The following is a 21,501-nucleotide window of genomic DNA, read 5'->3' as shown; positions in this document are numbered from 1 at the left end:
TTTGGGGACGGAGTTTCGCTCTTGTTACCCAGGCTGGAGTGCAATGGCGCGATCTCGGCTCACCGCAACCTCCGCCTCCTGCGTTCAGGCAATTCTCCTGCCTCAGCCTCCTGAGTAGCTGGGATTACAGGCACACGCCACCATGCCCAGCTAATTTTTTGTATTTTTAGTAGAGACGGGGTTTCACCGTGTTGACCAGGATGGTCTCGATCTCTTGACCTCGTGATCCACCCGCCTCGGCCTCCCAAAGTGCTGGGATTACAGGCTTGAGCCACTGCGCCTGGCGAAACAGAACTTTTAATATGGCAATTTTGGCCTACTTGAATATAATACAGCTATTCCTTTTATAACCCTTACTGTCACATTTTGATTCTACAGGTCATGATATTTCCTAGCGTTTACATTAAACCAGGCAATTGGTAAATCTGAAGGGTCATTCTTTGCCCTCCTCAAGCCTGTTTTTTTTTTTTTTTAAATCATAATTCAAAATACTACCTGATAGTTTCACAATAAATGTTTTTGTTTGTTTGTTTGTTTTTTGAGACAGAGTCTCACTCTGTCACCAAGGCTGGAATGCAGTGACTTGACCTTGGCTCACTGCAGTCTTTGCCTCCTGGGCTCAAGCAATTCTCATGCCTCAGCCTCCCCAGTAATTGTGATTATAGGCACCCACCACTGCGCCTGGCTATTTTTTTGTATTTTTAATAGAGACATGGTTTCACCATGTTTGCCAGACTGGTCTAAAACTCCTGACGTCAAGTGATCTGCCTGCCTCGGCTTCCCAAAGTACTGGGATTACAATGTAAGCCACCGTGCTTGGCCTGGAAGCATTATTTCTAAAACGTTTATATTAAAAACTGTCTAGTGTCATCTATGTTCAAAAGGAAACAGAAAAAAAAACCAACTGAATGTGACTCCTGATAAGCTGCTTTTTGGGATACTGTATTCTAGCCTGTATCCTTTCTGGTTTATTGATCTAAACATTTCCCAAAACCAACTTCATTTTGCCCTATTCTGAGTAGATTTCACTCTGTTGTCTTTCTGCTTTTCTTCTAAAATTTAAAATATATTTTTTCCCTTGAAATTATTGTGTCATTCTCCAGAGCATATCCCAAGGGGAAAGGTAGGGGACCCTGTCTTTTTGCTTTCATTTAAAATCCCAAATTCCTTACCCTAGAATATCTGCCTCCTTATGACCCAGTACTCTTCATTTTCTCTTTCCATCTAGTTCAGATAGGAATCTCCAGCGCATGAATATTACTTTTGTTTGTTTGTTTGAGAAAGAGTCTTGCCTTGTCACCCAGGATGAAGTCCAGTGGTGTGAACATGGCTTACTGCAGCCTCAACCTCCTGGGCTCAGACAGTCAACTGATCCTCCCACCTCAGCCTCCTGAGTAGCTGGCATGCCACCACACGTGGCTTATTTTTTAAAAAAAATTGTAGAGATGGGTCTTGCCATGTTACCCAAACTGGTCTCGAACTCCTAGGCTCAAGTGATTCTCCCATCTCGGCCTCCCAAAGCACTGAGATTACAGGTGGGAGCAACCATGCCCAGCCGAATATTAAAAACATCACTACACATCACTAAATATAAAACAGAAAATTTGAAATATTAGTGAGGGAGATGTCCTCCAAAGTGCTGAGAATACAAATGTGAGCCATGGTGCCTGACTGAATATTTAAAACATCACTAAATTTAAAATTGTAGAGTTGAAATATTAGTGGAGGGAGACTATTATACATGAACCACCTCAGAATTTGTTGCCAGTTTTCTATGCCACTTAGGTTTTCTCTCTATTTCTGTTGAAATGAACACCCTCAAGAAGTGTCTGATTTCATTTTGTATATGTATGCCCTTGAAGACTCAGCATTAGAAAAGAAAGGGGCCAGAGAGAAAAACGAATCTATAATCGTAATGTAACAGATAAGGAAACAGATGTTGTGAGGCAATGAAGAGTTTCCTAAAATCACATAGGTAGTAAATGTCAAAGCCAAAACTGAAATGAGGTCTCTAGATTTCTCCTTCAATACTTCCCTGGTATTCCAAGCTCTTTGGGACTATAGGGGTAAAGAAATCTAAAGTTAGGGGGAAAGAAGTCGAATGAAAAACTGTCAGCAAAGGTTCTCTCTTTACCTGACATGGTCAGAGAAGAAGAAACATCAACTGTAGATACAAGGGATGAAGAGATGATCCTAGTGGATGTCTCGGTGGCTGAAGCCAAGGAGTGGATGTGTCCTGTTTGAAGGCCACTGGTCACACTGGTCACTGGCCACTTGCGATGATACAAATGTACAGGCTACCTCAAGATTCTACCAGGTGGCAGTAGGCTTGCTGAGAGAATGATGTCACAAAGCAGGCAGTTTAAAGGTGTGCGATAGCCAATAGGGAGGCCAGATTCCCAGGAAGATGGGATTGGCTGGCAGAGGTGGTAGGAAAGCTGAAACAGTACTAAGTGGCTGAGTTCCAGGGAGGTGAAATCCTGCAAGATCATCTCAGTGTTTCTTATACATGTTCACGAATATAATTAACTAATATTTATATTTTATATGTCATATTTCATATTATATAATAGTATACATTTATAATTGTATAGTACATATACAACATCCTTGCAGAAAAAGGAAAGGGGCGTGTAAGCTGAGCAATTACCGTTGTTCTAAAAGCATTTCAGTGAATCTGATTAATGAATTTACTGCTGCTTTTAAGGGCCAAACGAAGATATTAAAGAACCCTCTTTTGTAACTTGGTTGAAAAGCAAAGTTCGTTGACTGCCCCTTGTGGGAAATGATGTGGTCGAAAGCTCCTCTCTTTTAATTTCTTCTCCTTGAATCCTACTTTCCTTGGGCTGGCCAAGGCTGGGCCAGGTTGGACTTGGATCTCTCTTCTGTTCTTTTTTTCCCCTTGATTTTAAGCATAGTTTCTGGGCCAAGCCTTGTTCTTGCATTTTTGTATTCATTGATATGATTTCCTGTCAACTTCTAGTGCTGGGGTCTTCTTTTCAGTGTCCTGATGTGTCTGATGGAAAATGGACTCTGCTCATGAGAAGCAAAGACCAGACAGGTAGAAGACAAGGCTGACTGCAGACCTTCCCTCTTCTAGCCTTTGGTCACAGTTCTTTTTTTTTTTTTAAGATCGGGTTTCAGCATAATGGCCAGGCTGGTCTTGAACTCCTGACCTCAGATGATCCATCCACCTCGGCCTCCCAAACTGCTAGGATTACAGGCATGAGCCACCGCGGCCAGCCTGTTGACAATTCTTTTGCCCATAGTTTGCTACCCCTGGCTTCTTGGGCCACACAAGCATCCTGCCATCCTGCTTTTTTATATGTGAGAGGCATTCAGGGTATTTTCTTTCTTCTCACATAAGAGGATCCAATGTTGCAGTTACTTATAGCTACCTCTCCCTTGCAAACAGCCACTATGGAATCTTGGGCCTTTAGAATTCCCTGGTGGCCATGCTTGGGTGCAAGGGCCAGGCAAAATGAAGAGTTGAATTTAGTGGAGAATAGGAAACAGGCAAGGTTAGGGTATAGGAAAAAAGAGATTTGTGTGAATTTTTTGGTTTCTGTGAGAAACAATTACACACGCTTATTTTGTATTAACAGAACATACAATTCAATATTTTTTATGTAGCTAGATAGTCCAGAAACTTCCATGACTTTTGTACACTGAAGAAAATAATTGTGATGTATTTTTTCCATTTTGTTTTATGTAATATTGCCTCATTTATATCATTCATTAGTATGTCTATAGAATGTAGATTGCTTTTATTTTATTATTTTTATTTGTTTATTTTTGAGACAGCGTTTCACTCTTGTCTCCCAGGCTGGAGTGCAGTGGCACGATCTCGGCTCACTGGAACCTCTACCTCCTGGGTTCAAGCAATTCTCCTGCCTCAGCCTCCTCAGTAGCTGGGATTACAGGCGCCCACCATCATGCCCTACTAATTTTTGCACTTTTAGTAGAGATAGGGTTTCACTATGTTGACCGGACTGGTGTCAAACTCCTGACCTCAGGTGATCTGCCCACCTCAGCCTCCCAGCCTGCTGAGATTATAGGCTTGAGCCACTGTACCTGGACTGTAGATTGCTTTTAAATGTCCTGGTTTTACTACATGTTTTTTTTCCTTGTCATATTTTTAAGGAATACAATATTGTAAGACATATTGCATGTTTTTCTCATAATGGCTGTTTACTTTGAAACATTGTGAACTATCTTGACCTGATAGGTTTTGTGGAGGAAATAAAAAAGGGGTGTGTGAAAAAGGCACTGTGGTGAGTTGTGCTGTGTGCTCAAAGAAAGAAAGAGATGTCTGCAGTCAGCCCAAGTTGACCTGGATTGCTTTGGTTTTTGTTTTTCTAGTTAGTGCTTTTCTCACTAACTTCTTTTATAACTGTGTAAAATGAGTTAGGGTCAAGTTGCTGGTGATTTCTGTGTGGAATCAGCTGGTTTGGGGGAGGAAATCTATGGATATAATCATTTACCTTGGAGGTAAGCTTTTAGAGGCACCTGAATTGATCTTTTTTTTTTTTTTTTTCTTCTTGAGATGGAATCTCGCTCTGTTGCCCAGGTTGGAGGTCAGTGGCACAATCTTGGCTGACTGCAATCTCCAACTTCGGGGTTCAAGCAATTCTCCTGCCTCAGACTCCTGAGTAGCTAGGCTTACAAGTGCACACTACCACACCCAGGTAATAATTGTAATTTTAGTAGAGGTGGGGTTTCACCAGGTTGGTGAGGCTGGTTTTGAACTCCTGACCTCAGGTGATCCGCCCACCTTGGTTTCTCAAAGTGCTGGGATTACAGGCATGAGCCACCACGTCTGACCCTGAATTGATCTACTGGGGGAATTTTCTAGTATGTGTGAGAAGGTACAGAATGCCAAGAGCCCACAAGAGGATAAACTCAAGATGGGACCTCTGAAGATAAATATTGCATTTATAGACCTATTTTCTCATCTCTTCCAATAATGCTTCTAGTATTATGAGATACGAATTTTTTCCGTGATTGTATGTGGGTGGGTGATGCTTATCTGAGAAGAAATTTGGCAAGGGCTGGCAGCATAGATATAGGCTTAAACTATACAATGTTTTGAAGTTTTATTTTCTCCTTTCAGCTTAGTTTCATACCTCAGATAGCCTGCATTTATGCTTGTATGTAATGTGAGACTAATACACGCTAAGTATCTGCAAGCCAAACTAGTGTCTGTTTTTTCTATGTTCCAATGGAAATCAAGGGAATCCATAGCTACTACAGATTATACTGGTGGTATAAGGTGGGAGGAGTATAGTAAAATTATTTCTGATAGTAATAAAATGTTTACTTATTAAAATATTCAGTTCTAACATTCAATTCTAGTTAGGCAAATGCTTATCATAGGTTGACCTTTCTGGGTCCCCAGCTTCTGTAATGATACTCTGTCCATAGTTCCAGCCACTTAACAATCGCCTTCAGTCTTAATATCATTTTAACCTCTAAAATAAATCTTACATGTAGGACAAAGATCCTAAAAAGCTTGAGCACAACACTCTGGAACTTAGCATTAAGTCCTACCATGACCTAAAGCCTCAGTTTTTATAGTTAGGGCTTTGTCTTGTTTCAGAAACCTACTCCCTGCATTTTGCACCCATCAGTATGACTGGTACTTGGTGTAACATAACCAGTCCTTCTACCCATTAGGCCCTTTCTGTTCTATCCATAGTCTCTTTCTGGTTTTATTGAAGACTGGAATCCCTCAAACTCCGATATGGTATCTGGGGCCCTAGCAGATACTGGTAGACTTGTCAGTATCCACTGCTTAGCTGTTTGGTGCTCTAAGTATGCCTTGCTCCTGTGATTTCCTCTGGAAATCCACCCCAGAGTACTGTACACTTGTGAAGGCATTCTTCTTCCTCATGTTGGACTCAGTCTCATCTAAAGACCTACTCTTTGTCAGTTCCCATGGTTTGTAGAAACCCTATTCTGCCTAGGTCTGGGTTTTGTTGTGTCAACTGTAACTGAGTTTGTTCTCACCCCAGTGTTGTGTCTTTTAGCAGACTGAAAGTGTAAGCCCAATATAGCTTTTCTAGTTTCTGAAAAACTTATGACACGTTTTGTATCTTGTCATATCTATAGACATTTGTACCATTTGTAGTTTTGGGCCACTATTCAGCTATTGGATTTATTTTTTCATAAATTACAAAAGAATATTGTGTTATTTATTTTTTGGAGCTGTAGTCTTGGTGTGTTGCTCAGGCTGGAGTGCAATATACCTTCATCTGGTTCACTGCAACCTCAGCCTCCTGCATTCAAGCCATTCTCCTGCCTCAGCCTCCCAGGTAGCCTGGAGTACAGGTGTGAGCCACTATGTCTGGCTAATTTTTGGGCTAATTTTTGTATTTTTAGTAGAGACGTGTTTTCACCATGTTGGCCAGGCTGGTCTCAAACTTCTGACCTCAAGTGATGTGCCTGCCTCAGCCTCCCAAAGTGCTGGGATTATAGGCTGGGATCACTGCACCTGGACAGAATATTTTATAATTGACTGTCAAATTTGAATGTGGACTGGGTGTGGTGGCTCATGCTTGTAATCCCGGATCTTTGGGAGGCAGAGAAAGGCTGATCACTTGAGATCAGGAGTTCAAGACCAGCCAGGCCAACTTAGTGAAACTCCATCTTTACTAAAAATACAAAAAAATTAGCCAGGTGTGGTGGTGTGTGCCTATAGTCCCAGCTATTTGAGAGACTGAGGGAGGAGAATCATTTGAACCTGGGAGGCAGAAATTGCAGTGAGCCGAGATCGTGCTACTGCACTCCAGCCTGGGTGACAGAGTGAGACTCCGTGTCAGCAACAACAACAACAACAACAACAACAACTAATTGAATATTCCTAATTGTAGGTTTGCTATGTTCAGCTAACATGTCTTTTTCTTTTTCCAGTTAACAATTTATGAATATTGACATATTTTTAATGATGTGGAAATTTTCAGAATTGTAAATGTTTATGTATTTAAAACTGGTTAGAATATTCCTCTCTCAAAAGTGTTAATAAAGCTAGTGGCCTTGCTCTATTAACATTCATTTATTCAATAACTCTGACTTTTCTGATCCTCGGTTCACCCAACTCTAAAATGATTGCAAAGATTACTAAAAATATATGTAAGATACTTCCATAAATTAGAAAGTAAGAAGTAAAAATTACTTTAAAAAATCTACAATCCTAATTACTTACAGTTTAATCTGAAATTTAGTATTCTCTTCTGTTTTCAGAGCTGCTATAGTGCATGCTGTTCCTTTGCTGTTCCACTTGTGGCGGAATTCAACGTTTTTCTAACAGGTACAGATCTTTATGCTTGAGACTGTGTGGAAACTTTGGACTTGAGCTCTGTTCTCAGTTATTTTTAGTATTTGCTAAAACCTAAATACATCTGTCCACTTCTAGCATGATACCTGGTAAGTGATAGAACCCAATAAAAGTTTGGCTGTGATGGGAGTGGATGTTCGTACATTATTTTTGGAGGATAATTAGGTAGCATCTCTCAAAATTTTAAGTTTGTATGCATTTCATTCTAGACATTCTACTTCTAGGAATTTAGATATAGCTGTATATGTGTATAAGGATGTTCACATTGCAGCATTGTCTGTAACAAGATTTGAAAAGAACCTGAAAACAACAAAAGGTCCATTAACATTGAACTGGCTGAGTTACTGATAATCCAATAAATTCCCTATAGCCACTAAAAATAGAATGTAAGTATGCATAAATTGACTGGGAAAATCAGTGTTCGAGATAAATTGTAGAATATGTTTAGTTGCTCCTTTTGTATAAAAATAGAGGACATATATATGTGTGAAAGTAAATATTTATACACAATATGCAAAATGTGAATGTAAGCACTTGTAAATATCTAGAACACACAAAGAAGGGTGGGGGAGGTGATGCTCGGGGGAGTTACGGGGTGGGGACAGACGGACATTCCTGTGCCACACTGTTTGAATTCTGAAGGGTCTATACACACCCTCATTGACCTGTGCTACCAGCCTCTGGCTAAAGAGGGCGCTGTAGCCACCAAAGTCTTGTTTACAAATCAAGCGTCTCAGTAAGCCTGCGTGGTTACGCCCTCACGACCGACATGCGCAATAGCGAGACGCCGGAGCTCTGCGTGGGTGGCTTCCGAGTCTGTTTAGGGCTAGAGTCCTATCCTGGCACTGAGGGCGCTGGACTGGCGCTTTTGGCCGGCTTGGCATTGCGTGGGCGGCTTCTTGGGGCCCACATGAGCCAATGGCATCATCCCGGCAGTGGCTGGGGTCGGGGACGCGACTTTCCTGGACACTCCCCAGCCAAGAAGAGCGGAAACCACGTCCCCGAAAGGTAATATGTCTTGGTCCCTTGGCATGGCCTTTCCAGCTCACGGCTTCTGGGCCTGGGCTTCATCTTTTGTGGTCTCTGCGTCTCGCTTTTGCTGTCACAAGCTTGGCTTGTCCGCCCCTTGTTTTGAGGCTGTAGCTGAAAGGGGCAATGTCTGTGATGTCCTGTGATTTCTCCTTAGTTCTGGCCAGGGCTCTTAGGTAAAATACGGAAGGTTTGCTTTAAGGCAGGACTGTTACTTTTGAGGACACTCCTTAATTCCCAAAATAGAACCTCCTCAATTCCTTGTTACTTGGCGCGGAAAGTGCATGATTGAGTTAGGAACCCAGCAGTAGTAGCGCCCTGTGATCTCACGTGGAAAGTTGGTTTGTATTGTTTTCAGAAATCACGAAGAACAAATGCTGTTAGGTTCTAACAGGCCTCATTTGAGAGATGTTCCTTTATACGTACAAATGATTAATTTTGAGACATTGCACGTATGTGCAGTGAACTGTTTTTACTCCTTGAGACCATCCTTCACCATCTCATACCTCAATAAATCCTCTTCATATTATGTCCTATGTTTTGACTGTCACCTTCTATCAGCACCCTAATATAGGTCTTGCCTGACCTATTGCAATTGGGTTCTAATCACTGCATCACCTGTTTGTTTTCTTCCAATCCGTTTTTTTGTTTGTTTGAGACTGAGTTTGCTCTTGTCCCTCAGGCTAGAGTGCAATGGCCTGATCTTGGCTCACCCCAAGCTCCTCCTTCCCATTTCAAGCAATTCTCCTGCTTCAGACTCCCAAGTTGATGGGATTATAGGTGCCCGCCACCACATCTGGCTTTTTTTGTATTTGTAGTGGAGACCAGGTTTTATCATGTGGGTCAGGCTATTCTTGAACTCCTGACCTCCGGTGATCCGCCAGCGTTGGCCTCCTCCCAAAGTGCTGAGATTGCAGGTGTGAGCCACTGCGTCCGGCCCAAACTGTTCTTCACAACAACAAAAAAATCGTTGGTTTTTTTTTGGAGACAGCGTCTTGCTGTGTCACCCAAGCTAGAGTGCAGTGGCACAATCATAGCTCACTGCAACTCAGCCTCCCAGGCTCATTCAGTCCTCCTACCTCAGCCTTCCTGGTAGCTGAGACTGCAGGCGTGCACCACCGTGCCCAGCTAATTTTTGTATTTTGTATTTTTATTTTGTTTCGCCATGTTGGGTAGGCTGTTCTTGTACTCCTGGTCTCAAGCAATTCACCTGCATTAGCCTCCCAATATTCTGGGACTACAGGATAAGCCGCTGCACCTGGCCAAGAAATCTTTTTAACAGGTAATTACTAAAAATTGAAATTGAATTGGAATTGGAATATTGCTCATGAGCATTGCTCTTAACATTGTTTTAAGAGTAAGGACTGGAAGTGGTGGCTCACACCTGTAATCCCCACACTTTGGGAGGCTGAAGTCGGCCTGATCACTTGAGGTCAGGGGTTCGAGACCAGCTTGGCCAACATGGAGAAACTCTGCCTCTACTAAAAGTAGAAAAATTAGCTGAGCATGGTGATGGGCACCTGTAATCCTTGCTACTCGGGATGCCAAGGCACAAGAATGGCTTAAACTAGGAGGTGGAGGTTGCAGTGAGCAGAGATCGTGCCACTGCACTCCAGCCTGGGCGACAGAGTGAGACTCTTGTCTCTTTTTTAAGAGTAAAAATGAACTCCTTTTTGTCTGTAGTATGAGGCTTCGCATGATCTGGGATCCTCTGTCCTTCTCCATCCCCATCTCTTGCCACTCTTGCTTATCCTCACTTTGTATGCTTCAAATATACAGAATTAACCCTAGTTAATTTTTTTTTTTTTTTTTTTTTGAGACGGAGTTCTGCTCTTGTTGCCCAGGCTGGTTTGCAATGGTGCAATCACTGCTCACTGCAACCTCCATCTCCCAGGTTCATGCATTTCTTCCCCTCAGCCTCCTGAGTAGCTGGGATTGCGGGCATGCGTCACCACTAATTTTTTTTTTTTTTTGTATTTTTAGTAGAGACAGAGTTTCTCTGTGTTGGTCAGGCTGGTCTTGAACTTCCGTCCTCAGGTGGTCCGCCTGCCTCGGCCTCCCAAAGTGCTGGGGTTACAGACGTGAGCCACTGCACCTGGCCGTTAATTATAACTCATGCTACTTTTCACTGTAATTCTTAGCATTATTATTATTATTATTTTAATTTTTTTTGAGACAGAGTCTTGCTCTATTGCCAGGTGCCAGGCTGGAGTGCAGTGGCGCGATCTCAGCTTACCGCCACCTCCACCTACCAAGTTCAAGCAATTCTCCTGCCTCAGCCTCCCAAATAGCTGGGATTACAGGCATGCGCCATCACACCCAGCTCCTTTTTGTATTTTTAGTAGAGATGGGGTTTCAACATGTTGGCCAGGCTGGTCTCAAACTTCTGACCTCGGGTGATCTGCCTGCCTCAGCCTCCCAAAGTGCTGGCGTGAGCCACCGTGCCTGGCCATTCTTAGCATTATTAAGTGAAGTTCACAGTCCCTCTTCTAGCAGATTTTCTCTTAAAATATGAACCTGAAGTTTCCTAGTAATTGAACTTGATGTCATCAATTGTATGAAAACTAAAACCATGAAGTGAAATAATAGAATTTGAATTATTTCAGTGAATATGTTTGTATTAATGGCACTTTAATATCTGGTACTTGGCTAAGTTTTATCAGGGATACAGAAGTTCTGGGTATCTCTTTTTTATATAGGCCTTATTTGATGATAATTTTGTGCTGTTTAGTTGCCATGTTTCCATTTTCATGATGGGGAACAGGAGAGAAAGACAGTATAGATGGTTACTTAGTGGGGTTGAATAAGTGGAGTGGTGAAATGCAAAGCAGAGAGAAGAGAGGACATGTCATGTGGGCTGTGATTCCCATTTTCAAGAAATCTTATTCTGTGCAAGGAGACAAAGCTAACATACAATTTGGCTAACAAAAAATGTATGTAATAGGTGGAAAGACTATCCCCCAGTTGGCCAGCGGATGCCTGGGACTCATTTTATTGCTTTCAAAGTTCCTTTGCAATAGATAAGCAAAAGTTAATTCAGTATTCTTTCAGACATCTAAATTCACCATGCAGAACACTGTTCTCAGCTCTATCACATTCCATTTTCTCTTTTTTTAGCAAATACTTTGTAATGACCCCTTTACTATCCTGAAATGAAGTTCATAGGTACATACAACCTGCTTCAACATTTTAAAGAAAAATACCAGTTCACACCCTAACTATAATATAAAGAATAAAATAAAAGTAATTTATAATAAAGTAATACATATTTCAATATATAAATGTTTGGACATGACTGCATTAAAAGACATAGAATAATAGTTGCCTGTGCCATAAATTTGAGAACTACAAATGTAGACTGATCTAGGTGGCTGATACTGCCTTAGTGGTAGGACTTTCTAATATAGATTTCCAAACAAAACAAAGTATAGTCTTCATTTGGTTGATAAGGTGATTGCTATCCTGGAAAATTAAATATATATTAAAATTGTACAAAAATAATTTGTGATTATTTGTGAAATGGAGTGAGGTTCTAAGGCCAAGCTAAATATGAACAGCTTTTTATCTATATTAATGTTGAATAGGGCATTCAAAAGCCATTCAGCATGTGGGACACATTTGTAGGACTGTTCTGAATTTGGCAAGCTATCTAGAATTTGTAACCCTTACCACTGAATGTCAGTGGGCCTCTTTTCCTCCCATAGTCACAATAAAAAATATGCCCTGGATCATCAAGGTTAGGGTTTCAGTGTGGAAAATCTCAAGATTGTGTGTGTGTGTGTGTGTTTTGAACTAGGAAAGGAATAGGAGGGATAGGAGGGGACAGCTTTTGACAGCTGTAAGAAAGATGAGAAGGTGAAGACAAATATTGTTTTCTAGATTCTGTGTCTTATTAGACTTCCCCAGCATAGCTCAGCTTAGTATCAGGAGAAGCCCACTTGAAACGTTTTGGGAATTTACTTAATTTGTGACTCATAGATCAGATTTCCTTTTTCAACTGCTGTGTCAGCTTCTCTGCATGTCTGGGCTTAAAGTGAGTCATTTCAGGCCAGGCCCGGTGGATCACGTTTGTAATACCAGTACTTTGGGAGGCCAAGGTGGATGGATCGCTTGAGTCCAGGAGTTTTAGACCAGCCTGGGCAACATTGCGAAACCCTGATTACAAAAAATACAAAAATTAACTGGGCATGGTGGTGTGTGCTTGTGGTCTCTGCTGTTCGAGAGGCTGAGGTGGGAGGATCGATTGCGCCCAGGAGGTCAAGGCTGCAGTGGGCCATGATCATGCCCCTGCACTCCAGCCTGGGCCACAGAGTGAGACCTTGTCTCAAAAAAAAAAAAGGTGGTGTTGGAGGTACATGGAGTTTTTAAGGAGGTGAAACTATTCTGTGTAATACTATAAGGGTAGAAACATGTCATTATAGAGAGATCGAAACCCATAAAAGGGTTTCATATATGGTAACATATTTCATAACAATCCTGTGCTGATGAAGTAGCAGTAGTACTAATATATCTCTTCTTGAGTGCTTATTCTGCACTAGTTCAGAGGATACGTAGATGGTTACAACTAATAAATAATTTTATAGATAATGAAGCAGGCTCAGAAAAAAAGAGTCAAAACTTGAACTTAGTTCTTTCTTTTTTTTGTGGCAAAATATGCATAACATAATATGTACATATAATGCACAACACAGAATGAATCATGCATACCTACACTCTAGACTTTGGTGATAACGATGTGTCCAAGTTGGTTCTTCAGTTGTAACAAATGGACCACACTGGCATGGAATGTGGAAAGTGGGGGAGTCTGGGTGGGGTGGGAGAGGGAAAGTACATGTGAGAACTGTCGTTTTTGCTCAGTTTTGCTGTGAACCTGAAATTGCTCTGAAAACTAGTGTGTTTTTTAAAATGTACGTTGCTGGCACCTGAATAGCCAGACAGATTGATGGAACAGAGCACAAAGTTCAAAAATAAGCCAAATACGTAAAAGAACGTTTAGCAATGAAGGCCATCCTTCATATATGTAGACGTGTAAGAAATATTTATTTGTGAGGCTGAGACAGGATTGCTTGAGCTCAGGAGTTTGAGATGAGCCTGGGCAAAATGACAAGACACTATCTCATTGTTTTGTTTTGTTTTGTTTTGTTTTATTTTGAGACAGAATCTGTCTCTGTTGCTGAGCTGGAGTGCAGTGGCGCAATCTCAGCTCACTGCAACTTCCACCTCCCAGGTTCAAGCGATTCTCCTGCCTTAGCCTCCCGAGTAGCTGCAACTACATGCCACCACACAAGGCTAATTTTTTGTTTTTGTTTTTGTTTTTTCAGTAGACACAGGATTTTACCATGTTGGCCAGGATGGTCTTGATCTCTTGACCTTGTGTTCCACCCACCTTGGCCTCTGAAAGTGCTGGGATTACAGGCGTGAGCCACTATGCCCAGCCAACCCTATCTTTAAAAAAAAAAAAAAAAAATCCAGGTGTGGTGGTTCATGCCTGTAGTCTTAGCTACTTGGGAGACTGTGGTGGGAGGATTGCTTGAGCACAGAAGGTGGAGGCTACCGTGAGCCAAATTTGTGCCCTTGCACTCCAGCCTGGATGACACAGCCAACACCGTGTTTCAAAAAAAAAAGAAATATTGATAAGCGCCAAATATGATAGGCACTCCACTTGGAGCTGGAGATACAGTGGTGAATAAAATCTGGGAGTTTACAGGCTGATTAGGAGACTAACATAAAACAAATACAAAAATAAATATATCGAAGTGGGCTTATTTTTTTCTTTGTGATCCTTCTGGAAGAAAAGATTGTTATACTTTCTACATTCTAGGAGAATGGAAACTTTCCTTTGAATCTCATTGTTTGTTAGCATCACAGGACTTGAATAAATGCCTAATGTAATACAGAATTTTAAGCACATATTTGTTCTGATTTCATTCTCTCTGACAGAGTTTTGAGAAGAAACTTGCTCCAGAAGAATGCTTTTCCCCTTTGGATCTTTTTAACAAAATCTGAGAACAAAATGAAGAACGTGGACTGATTATTGATTTAACATATACTCAATGGTATTATAAACCAGAGGTAAGTGGAACCCTCAATAGAAAAGTTCTTTATTCTGATACAAAAATAATTTATAGTAATTCAGTAGTAATTCAGTAATCATCTTGTACTAATGTGAAGCCTGGCCTTCTTTGATGGGTAGTAAGGTTAAAAGAGAACCAAGTGATTTCCTTAGTTACATGTTTTTAATTACTGTCTAAAATGAAATTGGAGACATGAATTGAGCTAAAATATTTGGCAGTAGGCTGTATATGTGCCTAAGAAATTCTATAAATTTCTGTATTCTATATTTTGAAAATGAAGTAAACTTACTAATACTAGCAGTGGCCCAAGGAAAGAAAGGAATATCCAACATGTCTTAGCACTTATTTTATGCAGTTGCCTGAGCATGTATAAGCATCATGGTAGAAGGCAATTCTATAAGTTTATGATTTCTTTTCCCCGTATGTGTTGATACAATGCAGAGATTCATATGTTCTGTTTGCCCCATTTAACATGTTGGTGCGAAAGAGTGATCCTTCTTCTTTTTTTTTTTTTTTTTTTTTAAATCTACACAAAATTTTATTGCAATCATACAAGGGTTACATTAGGTCAAATACAACAAATACTATGATGCAATTTTACATTTATTAAACTACAGTTCAAAGCACAAATTTACACATTCTAAATACACTAAACGTTATCTAATGAAGTCACACTGGTCTTCTGCTAACATTTGATATATCTGGGTGAAAGACATGAACTTTACAAGACTTATAAACACAAATCCTTAGTATAAAAACTGTGTTCTTGTATGTAAACAGTTTAATGGGGAACCCAATTAATGGGCTTCCATCTCCACTAAGTCATCCATTTTGTTGCATATTTTATTTTAAACACTTAAGGGGTAGGACAAACTGGTAGGTTTAAATCTGGATACATTATCTAAATCTCCCATTATCCCCAATGAATTATAGATGGAAGCTGATTTGTCTGGTCCCAAATAGCTATTACTAATAGTTTTTGTTGCCAAATAATTAAGAGAATAAGATCATTTAAATTATTTTTCCACACTGGAATGTTGACCAGACAAGCTTAACCTGCAACTTCAGATCTAAAGAAGCGTTAATGCCTGCTTAAGCTTCAGTGGAAAAGCTTCTTCTTGGGTCAGCTGAATGCAAGAAGGCACAAAGAAGAAGTTCTTCATCATTGCATCGGAAGTAATTCCAGCATCTTGCATCTCATACCAATCACTGAATGACATCATGTAATAAATGGCTGGCCTCTGAAAATCATTAAAAGCAGATGGTTCATGGAAAGAATCTGCTCCCATGTTATCAAAGGTAAGCCAACCTCCCACATTCAGCTCAGGAAGAAGACAGCTTTCCACAATTTGATCAAGCTCATCACAGGATGGACCCCAAAGACTGCTTGTAAACAGAGGCTCATCTTCCTTGTATTTCTTGTGAACCTCTGGAATGGTATTTAAGTCCTCAGAAAGTTTACTTGCAAAAGAACCATAAACACCATCATTCATATAATACATGAAAGCTGGTTCATCACTTCCGGTTTTTTCCTACTCCAGAGGAAAATTTATCATTTTCAACAACTTTCTTTGCTATGATATTAACTGCAAGTGTAAATGCAGAAGACACATAGTAGCTTCCGGGTTCTGAAATTATCTTAACACCAGATCCTTCAGGAAAGTAGATATCCAACAGAGGACTGATAACATGATTAACCTCTTCCAATTGAAATTCAGTTCCCGTGAATCCTCCACCAATGTCTAACATGTTCATCGTAAAGCCAATTTCTCCAGCCTTGTCAAACACACATCGAGCATCAGATAGAGCATGTACATATACTTGAGATTCTTTGCAAGCACTCAAAACATGAAATTTAACCCCAATTATTTGGACATCAAGTTCCTTAGCACATTCCAAGAGATGCCTCCAGTTCTTCAGGGTAGTGCCAAACTTCATGTTACCCTCTTCACCTCCAATATTATCTTCTGTTGCAATATGTAGTAAGACCTTGGCATTTGGGTGATTACGTGCAATTTTCTTCAATTCAATTTCATTGTCACATGTCTTGATATTCACTCCAACTTTTGCTGCATACTTTATCTTAGACACTTGCTTGCAAGGACTTATGTAAATAATATTTTCTGGAGATACACCCAACTCTTGCACTAAAGCCATTTCAGTTTTACTGGAACAAGCAAATCCAGTTCCAAGAGCTGCCAAAATCTCAAGTATGGATGGAGCAGAGTTGCACTTCACTGTGTAGAATGGCTTTATCTGAGCCACTACATTCTGCCATTGACTGTGTTTCTTCACAATCTTTCCAAGATCTCCCACAAAAAATGCCTTTTTCCCTGTCAGGGTATGTTCATAAACATAGTTATCAATAACATTTCCAAGGTTTGTTCCTTCATCCAACAGGCCAACGGAGTAGTTTGCATCATCAATAAATCCTTTCATCTCAGCCGTACTCCACAAAGCCGAAAGTCATAAACCAGGAAAAACAAGAGACGGGCCACCAAGCCTATGTCTGGGTCCTTAGAATATGCAACAAAATGGGCAAGTTGGGAGATGGAACCCCCCTATCATCAGCTAGGTTCCCAAGGTGGCTCAGCGTTGAAGTCGAACTGCTCTCTGTACAGCACTTCTCCTAGGCCCTCTGGGAAGTTGTATACTTGGTCAGAAAGTTCGCAGTGAGATAACGGCCCAAAGAGTCGGGTAAAGCATCTTCTCTTTTTTGGCGGAATTTTTAAAGAGGGATGTGGTTACCTTGAGCAGAAATACCCAAGGCAGCCTGGGCCGTAGGCTGCGGGAACGACCTGGGGGTAAAAGCGCGGCACCGACACCAGCTGTGCAGCAGTGGCGGCGGCGGCCTAAAGAGAGAAATAGAACAGCGCAAGGAAAAGAAGAAAGGCGCGGGCTGGGTGCGGAGAGGATTCCGACTCGTCACACCGCAGAACAGTAGAGAGAGAAAGGATGAGAAGAGGCAGAAAAGGCGACGACAGGAGAAAAAAAAGGTAAACCTGTGGCCGCGATGGGAGCCTGAGAATGTCAAGAGTGATCCTTCTTATCAGTTCCATGGCTTTTGGAAACAATAACATCTAATGTTAGTTAATATTTGTACAGCAGTCTGCCATTTAAAATGTACTTTCAGCTGGGTGTGATGGCTCACTCCTGAAATCCTCGAACTTTAGGAGGCGGAGGCAGATAGATCACCTGAGGTCAGGAGTTTGAGACCAGCCTGGCCAACATGGTGAACCCTGTCTCTATTAAAAATGCAAAAAAATTACCCAGATGAGGTAGTGCACGCCTGTAATCCCATCTATTAGGGAGGCTGAGGCAAGAGAATTGCTTGTACCTGGGAAGCTGAGGTTGCAGTGAGCCAAGATCATGCCACTGCACAACAACCTGGGTGTCAGAGCAAGACTCCATCTCAAAAAAAATAATTACTTTTACATGTATTAGCTTATCGAATCCACTTAACAATCCTGTGCTGATGAAGTAGCAGTTGTACTAACATCTTCTGTTGAGTGCTTTTTCTGTGCTCAGAGGAGAAATGGTTACAATTAATACATAATTTTACAGAAGGTAAAACAGGTTCAACAAAGGATGACCTAAAACTTAAATTTAGTTCTTTCTCTTTTTTTTAAATTGAAGCACAAGTTGAGGCCCTTTGTTTGGAGAGTTGGAGCTTCTTAGATTGTCTCCTGAGTCCTTTTGACACAACCTAGTAACCTTTGATCACTCTTTTTTTGCTGTTTATATGAAAAAAACTCTAGGCTTATCTCTTACATTTCCTGCCCCACCCTGAACTCAGCCATTTTCCCAAGGAGCTTTTGATTCCTTTTTGGTTGGAATGATATTTAGAGATTGCATTCTGAGTGCCAGAAGTGCTCAGTGCTTCTAGGCTCATTGTTTCCTGTCTTTTTCTGTGGACAGTGCTAGGACATATGTTTGTTTGTAATGTAAGATACATCCTGAGTTCATGCTGATACCCTCCATTTAAACTCAGAACTTCAGTTCTAAAAGAACTGAAAGCAAGGATTTAAACAAATACTTGTATGCCAGTATTCACAGCAGCATTTGTCAAATGGCCAAAAGGTGGAAACAACCCAATCCATCAATAAGTGAATCGATACACAAAACATAGCATATGTACACAATGGAATATTGTTCAGCTAAAAAAAGAAAAAATTGAATACATGCTACAATATGGATGAGCCTTAAAAATCATCCTTAGTAAAATAAACCAGACACAGAAGGACCCATATGTAATTCCACTTGTATGAAGTACCTAGAATAGACAAATTCACAGAGACAGAAAACAGACTAAAGGATCTAGGTGGTGGGGAGAAGAGGGAATTATGGTTTAATGGTTAAGAGTCTGTTTGTTAAGAGTTTGTTGAGGATGATGAAAAAGTTTTGGGTTTAAACAATGGTGATAGTTACGCGATACTACGAATGTAATGCCACTGAATGATACACTTTCTTTTTTTTTTTTTTTTTTTTTTTTAAGACGAGTTTCACTCTTGTTACCCAGGCTGGAGTGCAGTGGCGCGATCTCGGCTCACCGCAACCTCCACCTCCTGGGTTCAGGCAATTCTCCTGCCTCAACCTCCTGAGTAGCTGGGATTACAGGCACGTGCCACCATGCCCAGCTAATTTTTTGTATTTTTAGTAGAGACAGGGTTTCACCATGTTGACCAGGATGGTCTCGATCTCTTGACCTCGTGATCCACCCGCCTCGGCCTGCCAAAGTGCTGGGATTACAGGCGTGAGCCACCGCACCTGGCTTAATGATACCCTTTCTGATGGTTAAAATGATTTTCATATAGCCTCTTCTGTCTTTCGCCTTTATCTATCTGTGTCTGCTTTTCTCCCACCCAAGAATATCAGTTCCTAACTGTGCCTGGAAATCCCTCTGTCACATAATTCAAATCCAAGTTCTTCTGACTCTGTTCTACTCTTCTACTTAAATCATAGCTGCTTTAAGAAGGCACTGGCCCTTGAACTGTAAAATATTAAATGGAACTGTTTATATAATTTATAGTTAAATATGCATTCATTCACATGGAATTTGTTTTCAGTTTTGGATATCTATTGACTATGGCATTGTTTTATTGAAAATCAAGTGATACTTCCTGGTTGAAGCAGTGTTGGAAGAAATGGCTCTTTTATCAGAATTACATATTCTGATATTGGCATATTATGTTTATCATAATCTCTTGGCTTATATTCTGGGTCCCCTAATTACTCTTTAATTCTTTCTTTGCAAATGAAATAATACACATCTTGTATGGTTTTGCTTTATAGGATTTGCCAGACACTATTCCTTACTTAAAAATATTTACCAGTTAGTTGGGCATCAAGTGCCTGATGATGAGACTATTTTAAAATTAAAACACACTGTTAATGCGTTTTTGAAAGAAAATAAATATAATGGTGAGTTTTTGTTCTTCTGTGACATGGTAAGAGCCCCATAAAACTGCATACCTCAACCATACCTCGGCTTTCTGTTGAAACTGCTCTCTGTAACCCCTAATGTGACAGGCAAGCTGTCCAAACCCATGCCATCTTGGCCCCTGCAACTTGTAATAAGTACTTAAGGTCTGTGATTTCCACCCCACCCAGACAATGTGTAAACAAATGCTTATCTTGACTTTTGTGAACCACTTAAGTAACAGTCAGAATGTCAAAAGTCCCCTGACCCTCAGAATGTCCGGAGCCCCTCACCCTCATCTTCACCCAGGAATCCACTGGAATGTCCAGAGCCCCACACCCTCATCTCCGCCCAGGAGGTGATTTATAGACTGCACTAGCCCTCAGGATGTCTGAAGCCCCTCACCCCCACCCCTGCCCTTCACCCTCACTCCCAAGGTGGTTTTACAGGTATAAAAGGTCTTGACACCCTCCTTTTGGGGCTACGGGTTGGAGAGACGCAAGTCCTCCCTGGCTGCTGGCAATAAAGACCCTGCAATTTGGCATACTTTTGTCTTGGTGTTGATTTTCTATGCTCGCTCCAGTACAACACTTCTTATCTGAACTTTGGTATGCCATATGGATGGAGTTGGGAAATTTTTGGTATTTTTTATAGTTGTAACCTTACCTGTTGTATTTAATAATGCTAAGATGATGAAAATGTCAGATCGTGCTAACAGGGTAAGATGATTAGGAACGGGACAGACCGCTAGAAGGAAAACAACAGGGAGTGCACCAGTGGAATTGCCCCTTTGTCATATGTATTTTAAGATATTTCTGCTGTTTTTCCACTTTGAGTACAGATGAGGAAGGATACCACCACCTCTTATTCTTCATGGGGGAGAACATAAGCCAAAGGCTGGTGCTTTCTTGTTCCTGCTTTAAGATTTACCTTACTCTGTTGAAAATAGAACCTAATAGGCTCTTTATCTTAAGGATCCAGTTGCCTTTTTCTGGCATCTACCTGCCGAAAGAACGTGTTACTTACCATATTTTAAGACTGAAGAAACTCTTGTGTTTGGAAAGCCACTGACACCCACAGGACAAAGCCTTCATTTTGCCTTTTTTCAAATTTAGCTTGAGGAGTGTATACTCTATTACATAAATCTGACAGCAAATATTCCCTTTTTAAAAAATGTGATGGCATAGTGGAGACAGAATAGAGACAGAGGTAGGAAGATAGGGAATGGAAGGTGAGAGGTAGAGACTGGGTCAGTGGGTTTGAAGATAAAATTTCCAATTATAACCCAGTCAGTCACTTAATGTAGACACTAGCTTTTAATTATGTTAATGGATCTTCCTTGTTCACAGATCTTCCCCTGTACTTTAACTTTAAAACTTGAGAGGTTTGGCTTTCTCATTTGTATAAGTTGTCACAGAAATACCACCTTTTAAGATATGAGGGTACAGCTGATGGCCTGTTCACTGCTTCCAGGCTCATTTGTGTGAAACTTTTATATAGCGCCTCATCTGTTCTGTGAGGGCTAGGAGGTCCTTATGAATACATGAGAACACATTTTTAAATCTTAGTTGTTCACATGTTACACTGATTGTCGTCAGATGGATAGACTGAACTCCATGTTGGTCTTCTGCCTGAGTTGTGCT

The 21,501-nt window shown here is 40.9% G+C and overlaps 1 protein-coding gene and 2 pseudogenes across 7 annotated transcripts in view; 1 reads left to right on the top strand and 2 right to left on the bottom strand.

Annotated features, from left to right (window-relative positions):
• The window catches only part of LOC116545485, an 11,725-nt pseudogene extending 9,584 nt beyond the window's left edge, over positions 1-2,141 (bottom strand).
• Positions 2,142-7,938: 5,797 nt separating this feature from the next.
• Positions 7,939-21,501, top strand: part of DUSP11 (dual specificity phosphatase 11) — a 42,426-nt gene continuing 28,863 nt past the window's right edge. For 2 of the 6 annotated variants that reach the window (XM_032272029.1, XM_032272028.1), the window contains exon 1: positions 7,940-8,344. In XM_032272029.1, coding sequence (XP_032127920.1) covers positions 8,106-8,344 — 239 coding nt within the window. In that variant the 5' untranslated portion in view covers positions 7,940-8,105. Of the gene's footprint in view, positions 8,345-19,110; positions 19,861-21,501 lie in introns of those variants that run through there. The other 4 variants (XM_032272026.1, XM_032272030.1, XM_032272027.1 and 1 more) reach the window with 4 other exon arrangements.
• On the bottom strand, positions 14,941-17,544 carry LOC116545474 (annotated as a pseudogene). The gene has a single exon (XR_004266324.1). The product of XR_004266324.1 is annotated as an antizyme inhibitor 1 pseudogene (transcript).

This window comes from Sapajus apella, unplaced genomic scaffold (assembly GCF_009761245.1).
Source record: "Sapajus apella isolate SASKATOON/1434 unplaced genomic scaffold, GSC_monkey_1.0 scaffold276, whole genome shotgun sequence".
In the NCBI taxonomy this organism is placed as follows: domain Eukaryota; kingdom Metazoa; phylum Chordata; class Mammalia; order Primates; family Cebidae; genus Sapajus; species Sapajus apella.
Note: the sequence above shows the minus strand (reverse complement) of the source record. Positions and strands in the feature narration are given on the sequence as shown.